Raw genomic sequence first — 15,115 nt, 5'->3', positions numbered from 1 at the left:
AATCACATATAATCAAATCCCTTTTCTCACCCTTTTGTGTGTCCTAGAGCACCTTTGATTTGTCCTTTTGATGTTTGATTAACGTTGCTATAAGATCACTTTATAGACATTACAGTCTTTCTGTTTATCTGTTAATTTGGCGTTTGCAGAACATTTTAAGTCTCATATTATGAAACCAAACAAGACAAATAGTGTTTATTAAATTATATTGTGTAATCTTAAGCTAAATGAATGCATGCTTTAAAAGTGTTAGGATATAATCAAAGTCCCTTTAAGGGTATTCTATAGTCTTTGATATATTTATGTTATCAAAAATGTAATAAAGTTGAAAGTTTCAAACCATAACTTGATATTACAATAAACTGACGTTGAATCTAAAAATACTAACTCACATATCAGTTGTTCACTACACAAAATACAAAAATACACTTTGTAAAAATATTTTAATATAAAAGAATTTAAACAAATATAAAACATTATAATCACATATATAAATAAATTATTAATATGGTTTAATATAGCAATATGAATTATCCATTATATTACTCTCAATATAATATCATATCATATATCTTTTTTTGCATATATTTGTATTTTATATATATATATATATATATATATATATATATATATATATATAAGTGTTTATATGTACATATATAATATAATATAATATAAATTCTTGATAATACTCCATATTATTCTCAAAATATATAATACAATATTTTTGCATGTTTTTGTTTTTTGGTTGTATTTTGTATTTTATACATGTATAAAATAAATTATTGATAATATTCCATATTATATCATTCTCAAAATATAATATGAAATTGTATTTTTTCATATTTTTGTTTGAATTTTATACATAACACCCACAGAATGACTCTGAATTGTGTATTTACCTCAATGAGCTCACACTGCTGTTTTCTGCTGAGTGTTAACTTGTAAAAGGTCACTTCTTGTGATAACAAAGACAATACATTCACTTCAAAAATCCATTGATCAGAGACTGTCCTAAATTCCATGTACAGGCTACACAGAGGGGAACCGTCCAGGGAGAGCCGGACGGATACAAATATGTTGCACAGAATGTTTACAGTGCAGTTCCTAATCCCAGTGCTTAGTGTAAATATTTTACATAACTTTTCATTTAGATTCTTTAAACATGTCACAGGATTAGGAATTATGTGAGTGATACGATTGTGCAAGGATTTTGAAAACAAGCAGGGAACGACTGCAGAAAAATTCCTGGAAATCTGGCTTCCTTAAACACAAAAACTGAAGGCGGCAGAGAGGGAGTTTTATGACTACTGAATATAACTATATAGAAGATATAGAGTTTGGCATGAGAATGCAGTAGGTTATAAAGAGAGAGAGAGAGAGAGAGAGAGAGCAAGAGTTCATTTCTCTGTGAATAAAAGGCCAGGAATGTTTAAGCCCCTGCATGTGATTTTAGATTAGAAAAAAAAAACCTCAGGAATCTTTGCAAACCTCTGTTCACTTTTTTCCAAACAATCCTGCAGCCCACTCAGATATGGAGGACGTGAGGACAGAGAATCTGAGAGGGGGGTCATAGGGCTGGTGTAGGGTATAGAAGTAAACAGAAACAGAGCATGTGTGTGTACGTGTGTTTGTTTGCATTAGTGTGAGTATGTGTGCGTGCAGTATAGAGGTCAGCATATATAGCAGTCTCAGACTGCGGGTTTTCTGGGACCGAGTTGTTTGGATAAGTGGGGGAAAGTTCACAGCTCAAAGACTTCTTTCAGTCCCAGCATGCACTGCACTGCCACAGCTTTCTTCTCCAGTCCACAAAAAAAAAACTAAACATAGCTGTTGAACATTTCACTTTTATGTGTATATTATTATATGTATATTATATGCCTATTATATGCATAGGCTGTATTTACATATTCATTTTCACCTCTGTCACCTACTTTGCAGCTTCTTGCAGCACTAGAAGTTCCTGTCGTCAAGTTAAATTCAACATACTTGAAAAAAAAAAAAAAAAGCTCTTTCTGAGTTCTGTCTTCTTTCCATGCATGATAACGAACGTTTTTTACTGCTCATATTTTATGTATATTTACATATGCAATGGGAATACTGAATAACGCTTTTTTTCCACGTTAAGGTTTTATGAGTGTTTAAAAAAAAATGAAAAAATTCTTTTAAACCTACATTTCTCGTTCGGCCTTTGCCTGACAAAGCGGAATAGTGTGATAAATTTACCTGCTGGCGGCCTCTTGTGGACAAATGTTGATTGAAAAAAAACAAAGATTTTCTAAGGTCCAGAAGATGGCGCTGATTGAAAAAATAATAATATTGGCAGACACTCTCTTACTAAAACAGCTTCTGTGTGTTGAGTTTTTAGACTCTGTCAACTACGACGATACATTGACATTCTTTTTGTTTGTAGGAATAGACAGATAGAACGAACAATACAGACAGACAGACAGACAGACAGATAGATAGATAGATAGACAGATAGATAGATAGATAGATAGATAGATAGATAGATAGATAGATAGATAGATAGATAGATAGATAGATAGATAGACCAAATGCTTGCCTCTGTGCATGTTTAAGTCTGTCCTGTCATCAAGAAAAAAATAATTTTACAGTTTTATGACAAAAGGATATGGGACAGTAATTATTAAACATGTTCATCATTTCTACTGACCCCTCACTCCTATCTGCCAGTCATTCATCTTTCTTGTCCCTGTTTTGTCCCATCCTTGTTCCTCCTCACTCACTCCTCCCCTATTTTCTGTCTCTTTTAGATTTCAGCTCTCATTTGAATGAGCGAGTTCAGTCCTCTCTGGTCTTTTAGGTGACTTCATCATTTCATATGACTTTTCAAGTATGAATTTAATTTTTTTTTTGGTAAATTGATACATTTCTACTTGTTTCTTGAAGGTTGAAGAAACAATGAAGCTAAGCAGAAGAGAGGTTCCTATTTATGTGAGTAACACATTTCTGTCTTTGCCTGTGTTTTTAAGATGAAAATATTGTTGATGTGCTATTAGAAAAAGAATTACTATGTAGGTCTACAATGAAATATATAAAAGTATGCTATTTATGTTCTAAATGTTGTGCATGTGTTTAAGGGCCAAGCAAAGGTTTTTGCACTGATACCATCGGTTCAGGAGGAAGAGGTTTTTGTGGTTTTAGATGGCTCAACTCTATTACATGTTCTGCAAACTAAAGTTCACAACATGCTCTACTTCATTGTTCCAGGTGAAAAACTATAATAAAAAATAATATAATACAATGTAAAATAATATATCCATTTTCCAAATCTCTTCTCATAGGGTATATACAGTAATATAATATAATATAATATAATAATATAAATCATAGTAAAGATTAATAAATAACTTTTTTTTTTAACTTTGCTCCTCCTCCCACAGTTTGCAAGATAATGTTCATACAGATCATGTATGTGCATTTAGTGCTTTTTTTGTGTTTCCATTGTTGCGTTTAGGTCATAACCAGCCGGAGATGGTGCGAGTCCGAGCGTATATATTTACAGATGATGGTGTGATGTGTGTGGGTGTGTCTCATCTGACATACATGGAGGATGACGCGCAGGAGCTGGCTGAATACCTGGTTACCCATAGCGACTGTCTCAGCACCACTGAGCACAGACTTCTGATTGGTCGATATGGTTTGAATGACAACTCTGCAAGGGCAGATATGGATCAAAGGGTCACACTCGCCCTAGCCAACCTACACACCCCTCACAATCTTCTCGGACAGCCATCACAAGGTGTGTTTGTCATTTGTTGTATGCAAGTGTGTGTTTGTGTGTGTGTGTGTGTGTGTGTGTGTGTGCATGATAGCAAAGGAAAATGCAGCAGCTGCTTCTGTGTATTGTATGGATGTGTGTGCATAATCAGATTTCACTGTTCCTGCTTCACATCCAGATGACACAAATGTCCGGAGATGAGCAGTAGAATTATAAATGCTGAGTTCTAATTGGATTAGGGGTCATTAATGAGGATGTCCAAAGTGTACTGTCACTGAAGGAGTTTCAGAGACAGACAAATTGGAATAAATATGTAATTTAAATGCATTTATGCAATTAATTAACTAAACATGCAGTTTATTTGTAAATGTGTGTGTTTGTGTGCATATAGAATCTCTCCTGCATGTGTGTGTGCGTCTGGGCTTTGTGAGCGCCTCTGAGTTTCTTCTCTGTCAACCTGGCGCCCTGATGATTATCTGCTCAGCCAATCAGGATGGGGAAACACCCCTTCAGCTGGCCCAACAGACCAATCAGCACACGCTGATAAAACTCTTCAAGCAGTAAAGTATCCTTATTCCTGTACAAATGATATTCAATACTGTTTACATTTTGTTTTAGTTACCTCAGTATGCAAATAGTCAAGTAATAAAGGATATTTTTTTATTTTGGATCTGTGCAGCTAATTTTAAACATAAAATATTCTGGACAAACAAAGCTATTGAAAGGATTCAAAAGGCTTAATATATATTTCACGAGCAACACAAGTAACTATTTCTCTTTCACACTCTCTTGCAGGCCTCCTAATCCATTAGCCACGCCCCTGGCAGGCGTGTCACAAGTGTGGGCAGGTAAATCCCACCTCCTCAGGTTTAGCCACGCCTCTGGGATGCTGTCTCTGTCTGTGTGTGTATCGGAGTCCTGTCCTACTACACAAACCTTACAGTCATCCATTTTATTGCTGCAAGAGTGTGTGAAGGACTCTGCTCTGCTAAACAAGGTCAGATAATAGAGGTTAAAGGTCACACAGATATTACTTATTAACTATACATTAAAATAAAATTGAATGCATTTCAATTCTTTGGATTGGAGTTTGCTTTGAAGAAGAAGCGAGATAATAAAGAATATTTTTTTGTCTGTATGTGTTTTATACAATCCAAGATTAAAGGTCTGAAAGTGGATACAGAGAGAAGAGCTGAAAGCGACACTCTGTTTTCATACTCAGGTTAATGTTTCTCCTTTGATTATGAAAATTACATTCACAAGGCTGACTTAATATTAAATAGTTCAAGTACCTGATGAATATATAGTAGTGATGGCAACTTTCTCTTTTTTCTCTCACATTTTCCCCCTTTTATTAAGGATCACCATACTCTCTGCTTCACAATGTAAGTGGCTGTGACAGACTGAAATATTTAGCTACCAAAAGTACTAATACTCTACAGAAAAATTAGATATGCTAGATGACAGCTAGTCTTTTCAGAAATGAGTGAAAAAAATAGTGAGCGAGAAACCGCCCCAGACGATTAATATGAGTGAACTATCTGAATAATTCAGATAGAATCGTGAACCTTTCTTATTTTTGTTTTAGAACGAAAACATTAAATGACTAGACTAATAAAAGAATGTTCTCGACATTTAAACATAAATAGTAAATCGACCAAAATATATACACAAAGCGTTTACAAATTAGGACCCTCATAAAAGATGGTACTGAAGTTCAATGAGTCGTGACTCGAGTGAACTTAAAAATGATTCAGACAGAATAGCGAAACCGTTCCAAACGATTCATGTGTGAGTGAACAAATCGAATCATTCAGACGGACCATCCATTTGAGAACAGTTTGAGAACACATTGAGAACTGAAAAAGAACCGAGTTCATGTGATTCAAATAATGTGATTCATTATCGATTCGGGCTTCGATATTCTAAACAGCTGATAGAGCTTTTGGGACACGCGACCTGAGGCTGAAATATTGTCAGATAAGGTTGTAGCAAGTGTGGAAATGGATAGCTTTACTGTTTGTTGAAAAATTTGAACATTACTGATTCATTATTGTTTCATTTCTCATTTTTAGTCTTGCTTTTTTTAGGTGTGGTTTAACAATTCCATTCAGGATGAAGATGAGGAACTTTTGTCATCTGACGACTCTGGTAAATGTTTATCTTTACATCAATTCACAGTTATTTCATGGCTTCTGTAATTATATTATTAATGTGCTTTCAAAAGTAGATTAAATGTCCAAAATATAGATATATGCCTTTGTTTTGTCTACTGACAAAAGTCAGTCAGAAAAGTCTATTAGGTGCTAGTTGTCTAGGGAACCATTCATAAGACTCCCAATAAAAAACTTTGAACATTTCTACACTTATTTTTGTTAGAAGGGAAAATGAAATGGCTAGACTAATAATGAAGAATGTTCTTGACATTTCACACAGTTGGTCAACCAATAGACATACAGAAAGTGTATTAGGACTCTCCCTAAACCTCTATTAACTGTTAAAATTTTGACTATTTAATCTGATATCTGATGCTGCATGCTTTTGTATCTTGATTTCAAAATTCATAAATGTGTTTTAGTAGATGGACTCACTCACACTGATTCAACAACCAGTTCACTCACTGACTCCAGTGTTACCATAACAAACAGCATCAACACTCTGCAGGCTGGTGAGGATCAGGTGAGGTGAAGATTTAATTATAAAGTATTCTAGAATTATTATGCATTCAACATTTGCCATGCAATATGTAACAAGAAAAATCCTTTTTTTCATTAGTCAATTTATCCTCAGGAATCTTTTGACTCTTTCGAGTTTGAATCAGACTCTACAGCATCTGAACAAGACTCTCCAGTCCAAGACAAATTACCCATCTGTAGTCCACAGGACGGTGTGTTTGACAGTTTTTTCCCCCCTGTGTGTATCTGCATTAGTGTGTTCAAAACAGATTGACATGTGCACAAAATAAGATATACTAGTTTGCAAGAATGTTTGTTTTTTATGTTTCTAGAGCCGTTCCCCTTCAGTGATGAAGAAACATCCACAGAGATCAGATGGTATTTGATCTCTCACACCCATGCATACAGACACTTGTGCATAAGATGCTTGACTATGTTTCACTATTTATTTCCAAATTTCTAGTATGTGGTGTAACAAGTCAGAGGAAGAAGAGAAAGAGAAATTCATCCCTACATCCAAAAGTGAGACGGAGAAATATAAAGTGAGTCGAACACTTAGCTTTCTCAGGAGCCGGATGGTCAACACCAAAATAAAAAACAAGGTAAGAGAAAGACAGTAAAAGAGACGTCCTGTCCTGTGCACCAGACTGAAGTTAAATGGAAGTCTCAAAATAAACCTTTTGATGTGTTTTTAATGTATTTTATATGCAGAAATGGCCACAGCATATCAGGAAAATTTAGGGAAAAAATTACATATATAATTTGCCATTTGTATTTTTAAATCAATAAATTATAAGAAACAAAAAAATAGATAATTTAGGATAAAATGTATATAAAATATGTAGGAAATGTTTTTATTGTGTATGAAGTATATAGTACATTTTGCAAACTGAAGGTTTAAACAAAATTTTCAATGTATGTTTTATTCAGTATATATTTTCAGTATTTCCATTTAGACTGGCTGTGTAAAAAACATGTATTTACAATGTTACAAAACAAATCTTGTTAAATAAATTTGTGAATTTTCATTTGCATATCTCAGTGAAAAACAATATTCAGTAATTCTCAAACATTTTGTCTTTTTTTAACTTCCTGTCAGCCACTGTCATCAAAAGATGGCATGATTGATGGTGATTTCTATAAATAGACACATTATATGAATATCCTGAGGAAACATGCTGTAATATGTGTTTGTTCACAGGTAAATGCAGAGGTTTCCTCAGCCTTACACCAGCTCTGCTCACCACAGCAGCCTGTTGAAGCAGCTTGTGAAGTCTGTGAGGGAGCTGACAGTGATGAACCACAGCAGTGCACATGTAAGTGTGTGTTTCTTGTGCTGACATATATTTTTTTACATTTATAAAAATGTGAAATAAATGTAAATATACTGGCTTTATGATGTCATTTCCTGTCCAGACTGCTCCATGATCATTCATAAGACCTGCTGTGATTCTGCACCTCTGTGTGTAAAGGTGATTGTTTGTGTTTGTGTGTTAAACACATGACACGTCACTTACAAGTGTGCTTGAAACTATGCTAAGCGACTGCATTTATGTCCATAACCCACAGAATCCTCATCAGGCACTTCTAAAAAGCACTGACTCTTCAATATTACTATGTGAGAGAGACAATCATGTTATTCTGACATTAAATTATAACCAACCATGTCATGTAGAGCTTATGTGATGATGTATATTTCATTAACAGATTCGTCAAGTCAGAGTTCTCCATCTCTGTTTCTGGTCAACGACAGCAACACCATGTCACACAGGTTTGTTTATTTCTTCCATAAACTTAATTTGTCTGTATGTCACTAATGTTTACATTTTGAGACGCTTTGTATGTTTCTGTATCAGAAAGCGGAGTAACAGTGAGGGGTGTGGCTATGATTTCACTCTACGGAAAAGCAAATCTTTTATTGGTTGTTCTTCTGGAAACCCCACCTCCAGTGAGTTCACCCAGTCATTCAAACCTGTATGACTTACTTTCTTCTGTGGAAATCAAAAGGTGCAGAATTTTCTGCCAGATTTTTCAAATACAATAAAATTAAATGGGAACTGAGTGTCATTAAGGTACTGTTATAGTTTTTACTCATTAAAAAAAAAAAAGTTTTCTTATATTTTCCTTTTCCTTTTAATTTCAAAGTTTTAGTAATTTTGATGTGTTTTGTCATTTTCAGTAGTTTTTAAAATTTTTGTATAAATTTTAACTTGCTAAAACTATCTGATATAAAACTAGCTGATATCAAATACATTTATATGAATAAATCAAATACATTTAAATTAATAAATTTATAGGAATATATTAAATAAATTAAATTGAATAAATGTATAAATATTATAAATGTATAAATAGTATGTTAAATGTATTTGTATTATGTATATTACATTTATAACATTTATTTTTGTTTTTTATTTTATTTCAAGTAATGAAATGAAATGGGTTTTAGTTTTTTAACTATCATAACCTTGCTGCTGAGCTCAAAAATAATGAAAAAGCACCATGAATGTAACATTATTTTAAATTATGACTTGTGTGTTATTTTATTTATTTATTTTTTTGTCAATCAGTGATGATTGGAACCAGTGGTGTTTGCTGTCATTAATGTCAAATAACATGATTTTTGACTGAACTACAGTTTTTCCAAATCATGCATACCCTAATTCACTTTTACCATCTCTTTGCCAGATTCTACTGATTCTTCAGCTCACATATCACTTGACTACTCTGCTGAATCTTGGAGCGCTGTCGTGGACACTGAATTCAGTAGGACACTGGACAGAGAGGTGGTCAAGAGACAGGAGATCATCTATGGTCAGTGATTGCAAAGCCCGTTTTAGATTGTTGACATGTTTTTTGATCATTCATGATACACTGTTGTTAAAGGGGTCATATGATGTTGCTAAAAAGAGCATTATTTTGTGTATTTGGTGTAATGCAATGTGTTTACGTGGTTCGAGGTTCAAAAAACAGATTATTTTCCAGATACTGTACATTATTGTTGCTCCTCTATGCTCTGCCTTTCTGAAACACGTCGATTTTTACAAAGCTCATCGTTCTGAGAAGCGAGGCGTGCTCTGATTGGCCAGCTATCCAGTGCGTTGTGATTGGCCGAATATCTCAAGCATGTGACGGAAAAACGCCAAACAAGCACTACTCTACACAGCTTAAATATTGAAACGAACTTACAGAACTTAACCACTGATTTCTAGTTGTGTGTACTTTCCAAAGTACTTTCGCTTTCACAACGAAACACACAGCGTCTCCACGACATGGCGGCAGCAGCAACAATACTACAGCGAGAATAAAAGTTACGCCTTCTTTCATTGCCTGTACGTTTGGGCATGTTATGCAAATCTTCCCACACCGTGACGTAGACATGTTTGAATGAGCCATTTTAGGAAGGCGTGGCATTTATAAAGAATATTTGAGACTTTAATCTTTGCAACTTTACAGATCTTATATATGCACAAACAGCTTGTAAGTCTCCAAAGACAAAGGAAAACATGAAATCGCATCATATGGCCCCTTTAAAAAGGTTTGGTTGCTTTCTTAATTTGATTGGTTAGTGATGTGTTTGTCACAGAGCTGATGCAGACAGAATTTCACCACATACAGACTCTCTCTGTTATGGCTGATGTTTTGAGGCGGGGACTGTTGGAGGAAGTGCAGCTGGAGCAGGACGTGATCGCTCATATTTTCCCCAGGCTGGATGAGCTCTTAGCTTTGCACAGAAACTTTCTTGTAGACATGGAGACCAGACAGCGTGTGTCTGTTCACCCAGGAATGCACAAGAACTACATCATAAGACAAATTGGTGATATCCTGTGTCAACAGGCATGTGACAACCTAAACATCTGAAGACTTGAAGTTGATCAGTTTACATATTGTGGCTGAACAAGTTTAACTCTTACCTTTGATTCATTTACATCATTGTGTGTGTAGTTTGCAGGCCGAAATGCTTCTCAGATGATAGAATTGTACGGTGATTTCTGCAGTCGGCATCCAGAAGCACTGAAAATTTATAAGCAACTACTACAGAGCAACAGGAAATTACAATTATTTCTCAGAGTAAGTTGATTTTAACACATACAAACACATACAAAACAGTTTGATTTTTATGGCGATGACCATATTTGTTGCCTCTACAGCAGCAGAGTACCAACTCTGTCATAAAACGACGTGAAATCCCAGAATTCCTGTTGCTTGTTACCCAGAGAATCACAAAGTACCCTGTTCTGATAGAGAGACTCCTTCAACACACTGATGGTAAATCTGTTTTTATAGAAGTTGGTAAAATGCTATTGAAGATCAGTTAAATATGACTAAATGTTACTTTTAAATGAATATAATATAATTTACATTGGTATTATTAATGTCAATTAATTCATATAATTAACACATTAGTTAAATTATTAAATGAATTAATTAAATTAATTATTGATAATAAATTATTAATAATTTAATAATTATTAACAATAATTTATAATTATTATAAATATTAATATTTTAATAATAATTTAATTATTTAATATTTAATGTAATAATTATTATTATATATGACTCCAACAGACTGATGGTAAATCCATCTTTGCAGAACTTGTTAAACTGAATGATCAGTTAATAATAATATAAATAATAGAATAAAGAAATAAATGTTTATTTTAATATATTATCTTTAACATTATTATTATTAATAATAATATATAATATATAAATACATATAAAATAAATAATATATATTATATAAATTGTAAATAATTATAATTATTCATGTGAATTACTGTATAAAATATAAATGTAAACAATTTTATTCATATTTAATTGATCATTCGTGTAAAGTAAAATATAATGAAAGCAAAATATACATATGAAAATGTATTATTTAAAAAAATTGTGCACACTGATATATTTCATAATTACGCAGAGAGATCTGAGTGATCACTCTTATCCTGTGTTGTGTTGTGCTGTCGCTCCTGTAGATGGCAGTGCTGAACGCTATGATATTGCAGTGGCACTGGAGGGTCTTAGGGGGGTGATAGAGGAGGTGGAGCGATGTGTGGGAGATTATGAGCGTGCAAAGAAACTACAAGATATCATAAGTCGCCTAGACAACAAGAGCTGCACCCGCCTGAAGAACGGAGAGATCTTCAGCAAACAGGACCTGCAGAAAACACACCGAACTCTCACACACTCTTCAGCACTGACCTGTAGGACCACCTCTGGCAGACTGAAAGGTCCTACTGCCATGTGTGTTTCAATTTTTTTGTCATTAATGTATTATTTAATTCCATTCCTAGTGTCTCTTTCTCTCTTTTACAGATGTTCTTGCGCTGCTCCTCACAGATGTTTTGGCTTTCCTTCAGGAGAAAGAGCAGAAGTTTGTCTTTGCTGCACTGGTACAGAAATATATACATTATATAGTGTTTTTTCTGTCCCTGAGCTAGTGTTTGTGCGCTTAAGAAATCAGAATGTTTTCAATATATTGTGTCTACAGGAGCAGAAGTCATCTGTGATGCCCTTGCGAAGGCTCATTGTGAGGGAAATAGCCAATCAGGAGAGAGGACTGTTTCTGATCAGTGGCGATTGCTCTGTGGGGCCAGAGATGTATGAGATACACACACAGACTCGTGAGGAACGCAACATGTGGATGACGCTGCTGAGACAGGCTGCTGATAGGTGTGTTAGACCTCGAGAGAGTTTTTATTATTCTGTACACTACCATTTAAAAGTTTGCTTAAGTGAGATTTTTTAAAGAAATTAATACTTTTATTCTGCAAGCATGCATTAAATTGATCAAAAGTGGTAGTAAAGACAAGTATAATTTAAAAAAAGATTTCTATATCAAATAAATGCTGTTCTTTTGGAAAAAAAAAAAGAAATGTCACCATTTCCACCAAAAAATATTAAGGAGCACAAGTGTTTTCAGTATTGATAATAAGAAGAAATGTTTCTTGAGCAACAAATCAGCATATTAGAATGATTTCTGAAGGATTGTGTGACACTGACGACTGGAGTAATGGCTGAAAATTGTAATAATATTTCACAGTATGACTGTTTTTACTGTATTTTTGATTAAATCAATGCCGTACAAGAGATTTCTTTCAAAAACATTAATAAATCTTACCCTAAACCTTTAAACAGTGTATATTTGTATTTGTTTCAGCCTTCCTGATGATCAGACGAAGAAGAATGAGGGGGAAATCAAAGTCAAGAAGATACAGAAATTACAAGGTACACATTCATCCATCCATCCAACTGTGTATGACTTAATCATTCCCTATGTCTGATTGCTTGTGTATGTCTGTGTGTGTAGAGGCGCTGTTCTCTCTGGATCTGCAGCTGTGCTCTGTTATTGAGGAGAAGTTAAAGATCTGTAGAGGGACTGGTAGATGGTGTCTGGCTACCTGCCGTCTTCTCGTTCAACCCCACCCTGAAAACACCCCTCAGGGTGTCACATTACTGTCTGACGCACAGGAAGAGGGTAATCAATCTGTCTTTCTCTCTGTAGATACACAGTCAGGCTCTACTGATCTTCACCAAAGTCTCTTTCTTTCCCAGTGGTGAAGCTGGCTATCACTTTGTTGACTTGGCTTTTTCCTTGCATATGGTCACCAAGTAACCATGACAACTTTGGCCAGGAAAGAGCAATCTGTGAGTAATCACAGAAAACGATTTCATTATTGTTAAAATTACTGTAATTACAAGTAACCACATTACAGAAGTATGTCTGACAATAAATAAATCCAACTGTCATTTACTCACGCTCATGTTTTTTTCCCCTAAAGGCACGAATTAATTTGAGTTATTTAAAGAAGTTATTTAGCTAGTTATTTATAATAAACAGTGATCAGTGGCTGTCAAATTCCAGGTAAAATATATTAGATTTATTTTATTTTATATATTTCTGTCCAGATAATGAACAAAATTTGCCAAGTCGGAGCAGGAGGAGTGCTGTGGTAGGAACAGGGGTGGGGCCTCTCACAGTAGCCCCAATAAGCCCCGCCTACCAGACTTATTTAAAGGTAAACACCTTTGCAAGCAATTTACTATAAATTTGAACTTATTCTTGAAACACAAGCATGTAACATTCTATGTTAATTGTTTGTAAAACATTCGTATGCAAATTGTCCTATTAAATTCAGTGGAACAATTTACGGTAATGATGACTTTATCAACCATTTTATTTAGAAATTCTGCTTTTATATCATGAATATGGTCTATTTTGTCTGTTCAGCGTTTATGATTATAATAAATGGCATATTTTCATTTTCTCTACCAATCTAGGTAGCGGATGGCGTTCACAACTTAATCCACATACTCTACAGTCTGCAGGTGTGAGTCATTAATTAACTTTTTATAACATCTAAATGTTTATTTGTTTGTATAATTTCTACATATCATACTGTTATTTTGAAGGCTGCTATAATAATCCAAGACAGCTGCTTTGAAGTTCAAAATCTCCTCCTCCTCGAGGGAGAAGCTCCACCCCAAACTCTTACAAGTGATTATGATGTCAAAAGGGTGGGTGTGGCAATTTTTCTCAGAGCGCATTTATCTAAAATGTTTTAGAATGTGATAGAGTTATATGTAGGTATTATATAATGAAGTAGAGTTTTTATAAAGCATGTTCCAGACTCTTAAAGGAATAGTTCACCCAAAATCGATAATTTTACTCACCCTCAGGTCATCTAAGATGTAGATGAGTTTGGTTCTTCATTGGAACAGATTTGAAGAAATTTAGCATTTTTAGCTTTTAGAAATTTAGCTTTTGCTCACCAATGAGTCCTCTGCAGTGAATGGGTGCCGTCAGAATGAGAGTCCGAACGGCTGATAAAAACATCACAATAATCCACACGACTCCAGTACATCAATTAACATAAAATACCAGTCCATAATCTATAATAACACTTCCTCCAGTGAAAAGTCCATCCCCTGTCCTCCCCCTCTCACATCGAAATCTACTGAGTCATTTATTTATCAGGTTTTGCTTGTAAACTGCTTGATTGGTATTTCTCTCCTGATTCAGAAGAAATGATGGCTTCACTGGAGAATGCAAAATTATGGATAGAGGACTTTTTGTGGTGAGCAATGGTTTGAAGTTAAAATTGCTCTTATTGCTGTTCTCATTCTGACGGCACCCATTCACTGCAAAGGATTCAATGGTGAGCAAGTGATATAATGATAAATTTGTTCTGATGAAGAATCAAACTAATTTACATCTTGGATGTACATTTTCAGCAAGTTTTCATTGTTGGAAGACTATTCCTTTATTGCTTATAGACATATTTATTGCACTTCCTGTATCACTGTCTCAGCAGCAGAGTTTTGAGTGTGGCGTGGTCGGCGGGACTGAGGCTGTGAAAGAACTGGAGCAGAGAGAGAGAGAGCATGCTGAACTGACGGACAGACTGGCGAAAGAGAAAGAGCAGTTTGAGGAGGAGCTGCGGCTGTTTGAGGAGAAGATGAGCAAGCTGAGAGAGGAGGAGAAGAGAGTGAACGAAGAGAGAGAGAGATTCAAAGAAGAGGGGAAGAAAGTGCAGAAAGAGAGGAAGAGTCTGGAAACACAGATAAGACTCATTCGACATAATTCAAATCATCGTCAAGGCATCTTGCCTTCTATCATATCACAGGAGAAATGATATGCATTTATGTCTATGTTAAAGTTTTTATGTGTGTTTGTGTTAAAGAGAAA

At 34.7% G+C, this 15,115-nt stretch overlaps 1 protein-coding gene across 10 annotated transcripts; it reads left to right on the top strand.

Moving 5' to 3' along the window:
- The first annotated feature begins 2,742 nt into the window (after positions 1-2,742).
- LOC131520494 (rho guanine nucleotide exchange factor 28-like) lies at positions 2,743-15,072 on the top strand. 10 transcript variants are annotated; one of them, XR_009266076.1, is made up of 33 exons: positions 2,743-2,827; positions 2,914-2,958; positions 3,105-3,234; positions 3,482-3,766; positions 4,137-4,305; positions 4,541-4,742; positions 4,904-4,967; positions 5,105-5,130; positions 5,836-5,896; positions 6,324-6,424; positions 6,521-6,632; positions 6,753-6,798; positions 6,884-7,022; positions 7,622-7,736; positions 7,837-7,892; positions 7,990-8,038; positions 8,128-8,191; positions 8,277-8,368; positions 9,109-9,234; positions 10,007-10,257; positions 10,366-10,491; positions 10,572-10,689; positions 11,403-11,657; positions 11,743-11,819; positions 11,918-12,099; positions 12,587-12,654; positions 12,737-12,904; positions 12,982-13,074; positions 13,336-13,445; positions 13,708-13,755; positions 13,840-13,944; positions 14,450-14,585; positions 14,739-14,863. XR_009266076.1 is itself a non-coding variant. In XM_058744765.1 (32 exons), the coding sequence occupies exons 2-32, from the start codon at positions 2,926-2,928 to the stop codon at positions 15,060-15,062; spliced, it is 3,792 nt and encodes a 1,263-aa protein (XP_058600748.1). In that variant the 5' UTR covers positions 2,745-2,827; positions 2,914-2,925; the 3' UTR covers positions 15,063-15,072. The 10 variants fall into 10 exon arrangements, 8 of the variants coding, with proteins under 8 accessions (XP_058600748.1, XP_058600751.1, XP_058600750.1 ...); XR_009266077.1 differs by having other exon boundaries at positions 14,742-14,798; XM_058744765.1 differs by lacking the exon at positions 14,450-14,585 and having other exon boundaries at positions 2,745-2,827; positions 10,575-10,689; positions 14,739-15,072.
- The last annotated feature ends 43 nt before the right edge of the window (positions 15,073-15,115 follow it).

Source organism: Onychostoma macrolepis, chromosome 15 (assembly GCF_012432095.1).
Source record: "Onychostoma macrolepis isolate SWU-2019 chromosome 15, ASM1243209v1, whole genome shotgun sequence".
NCBI classification, from domain to species: Eukaryota; Metazoa; Chordata; class Actinopteri; order Cypriniformes; family Cyprinidae; genus Onychostoma; species Onychostoma macrolepis.
Note: the sequence above shows the minus strand (reverse complement) of the source record. Positions and strands in the feature narration are given on the sequence as shown.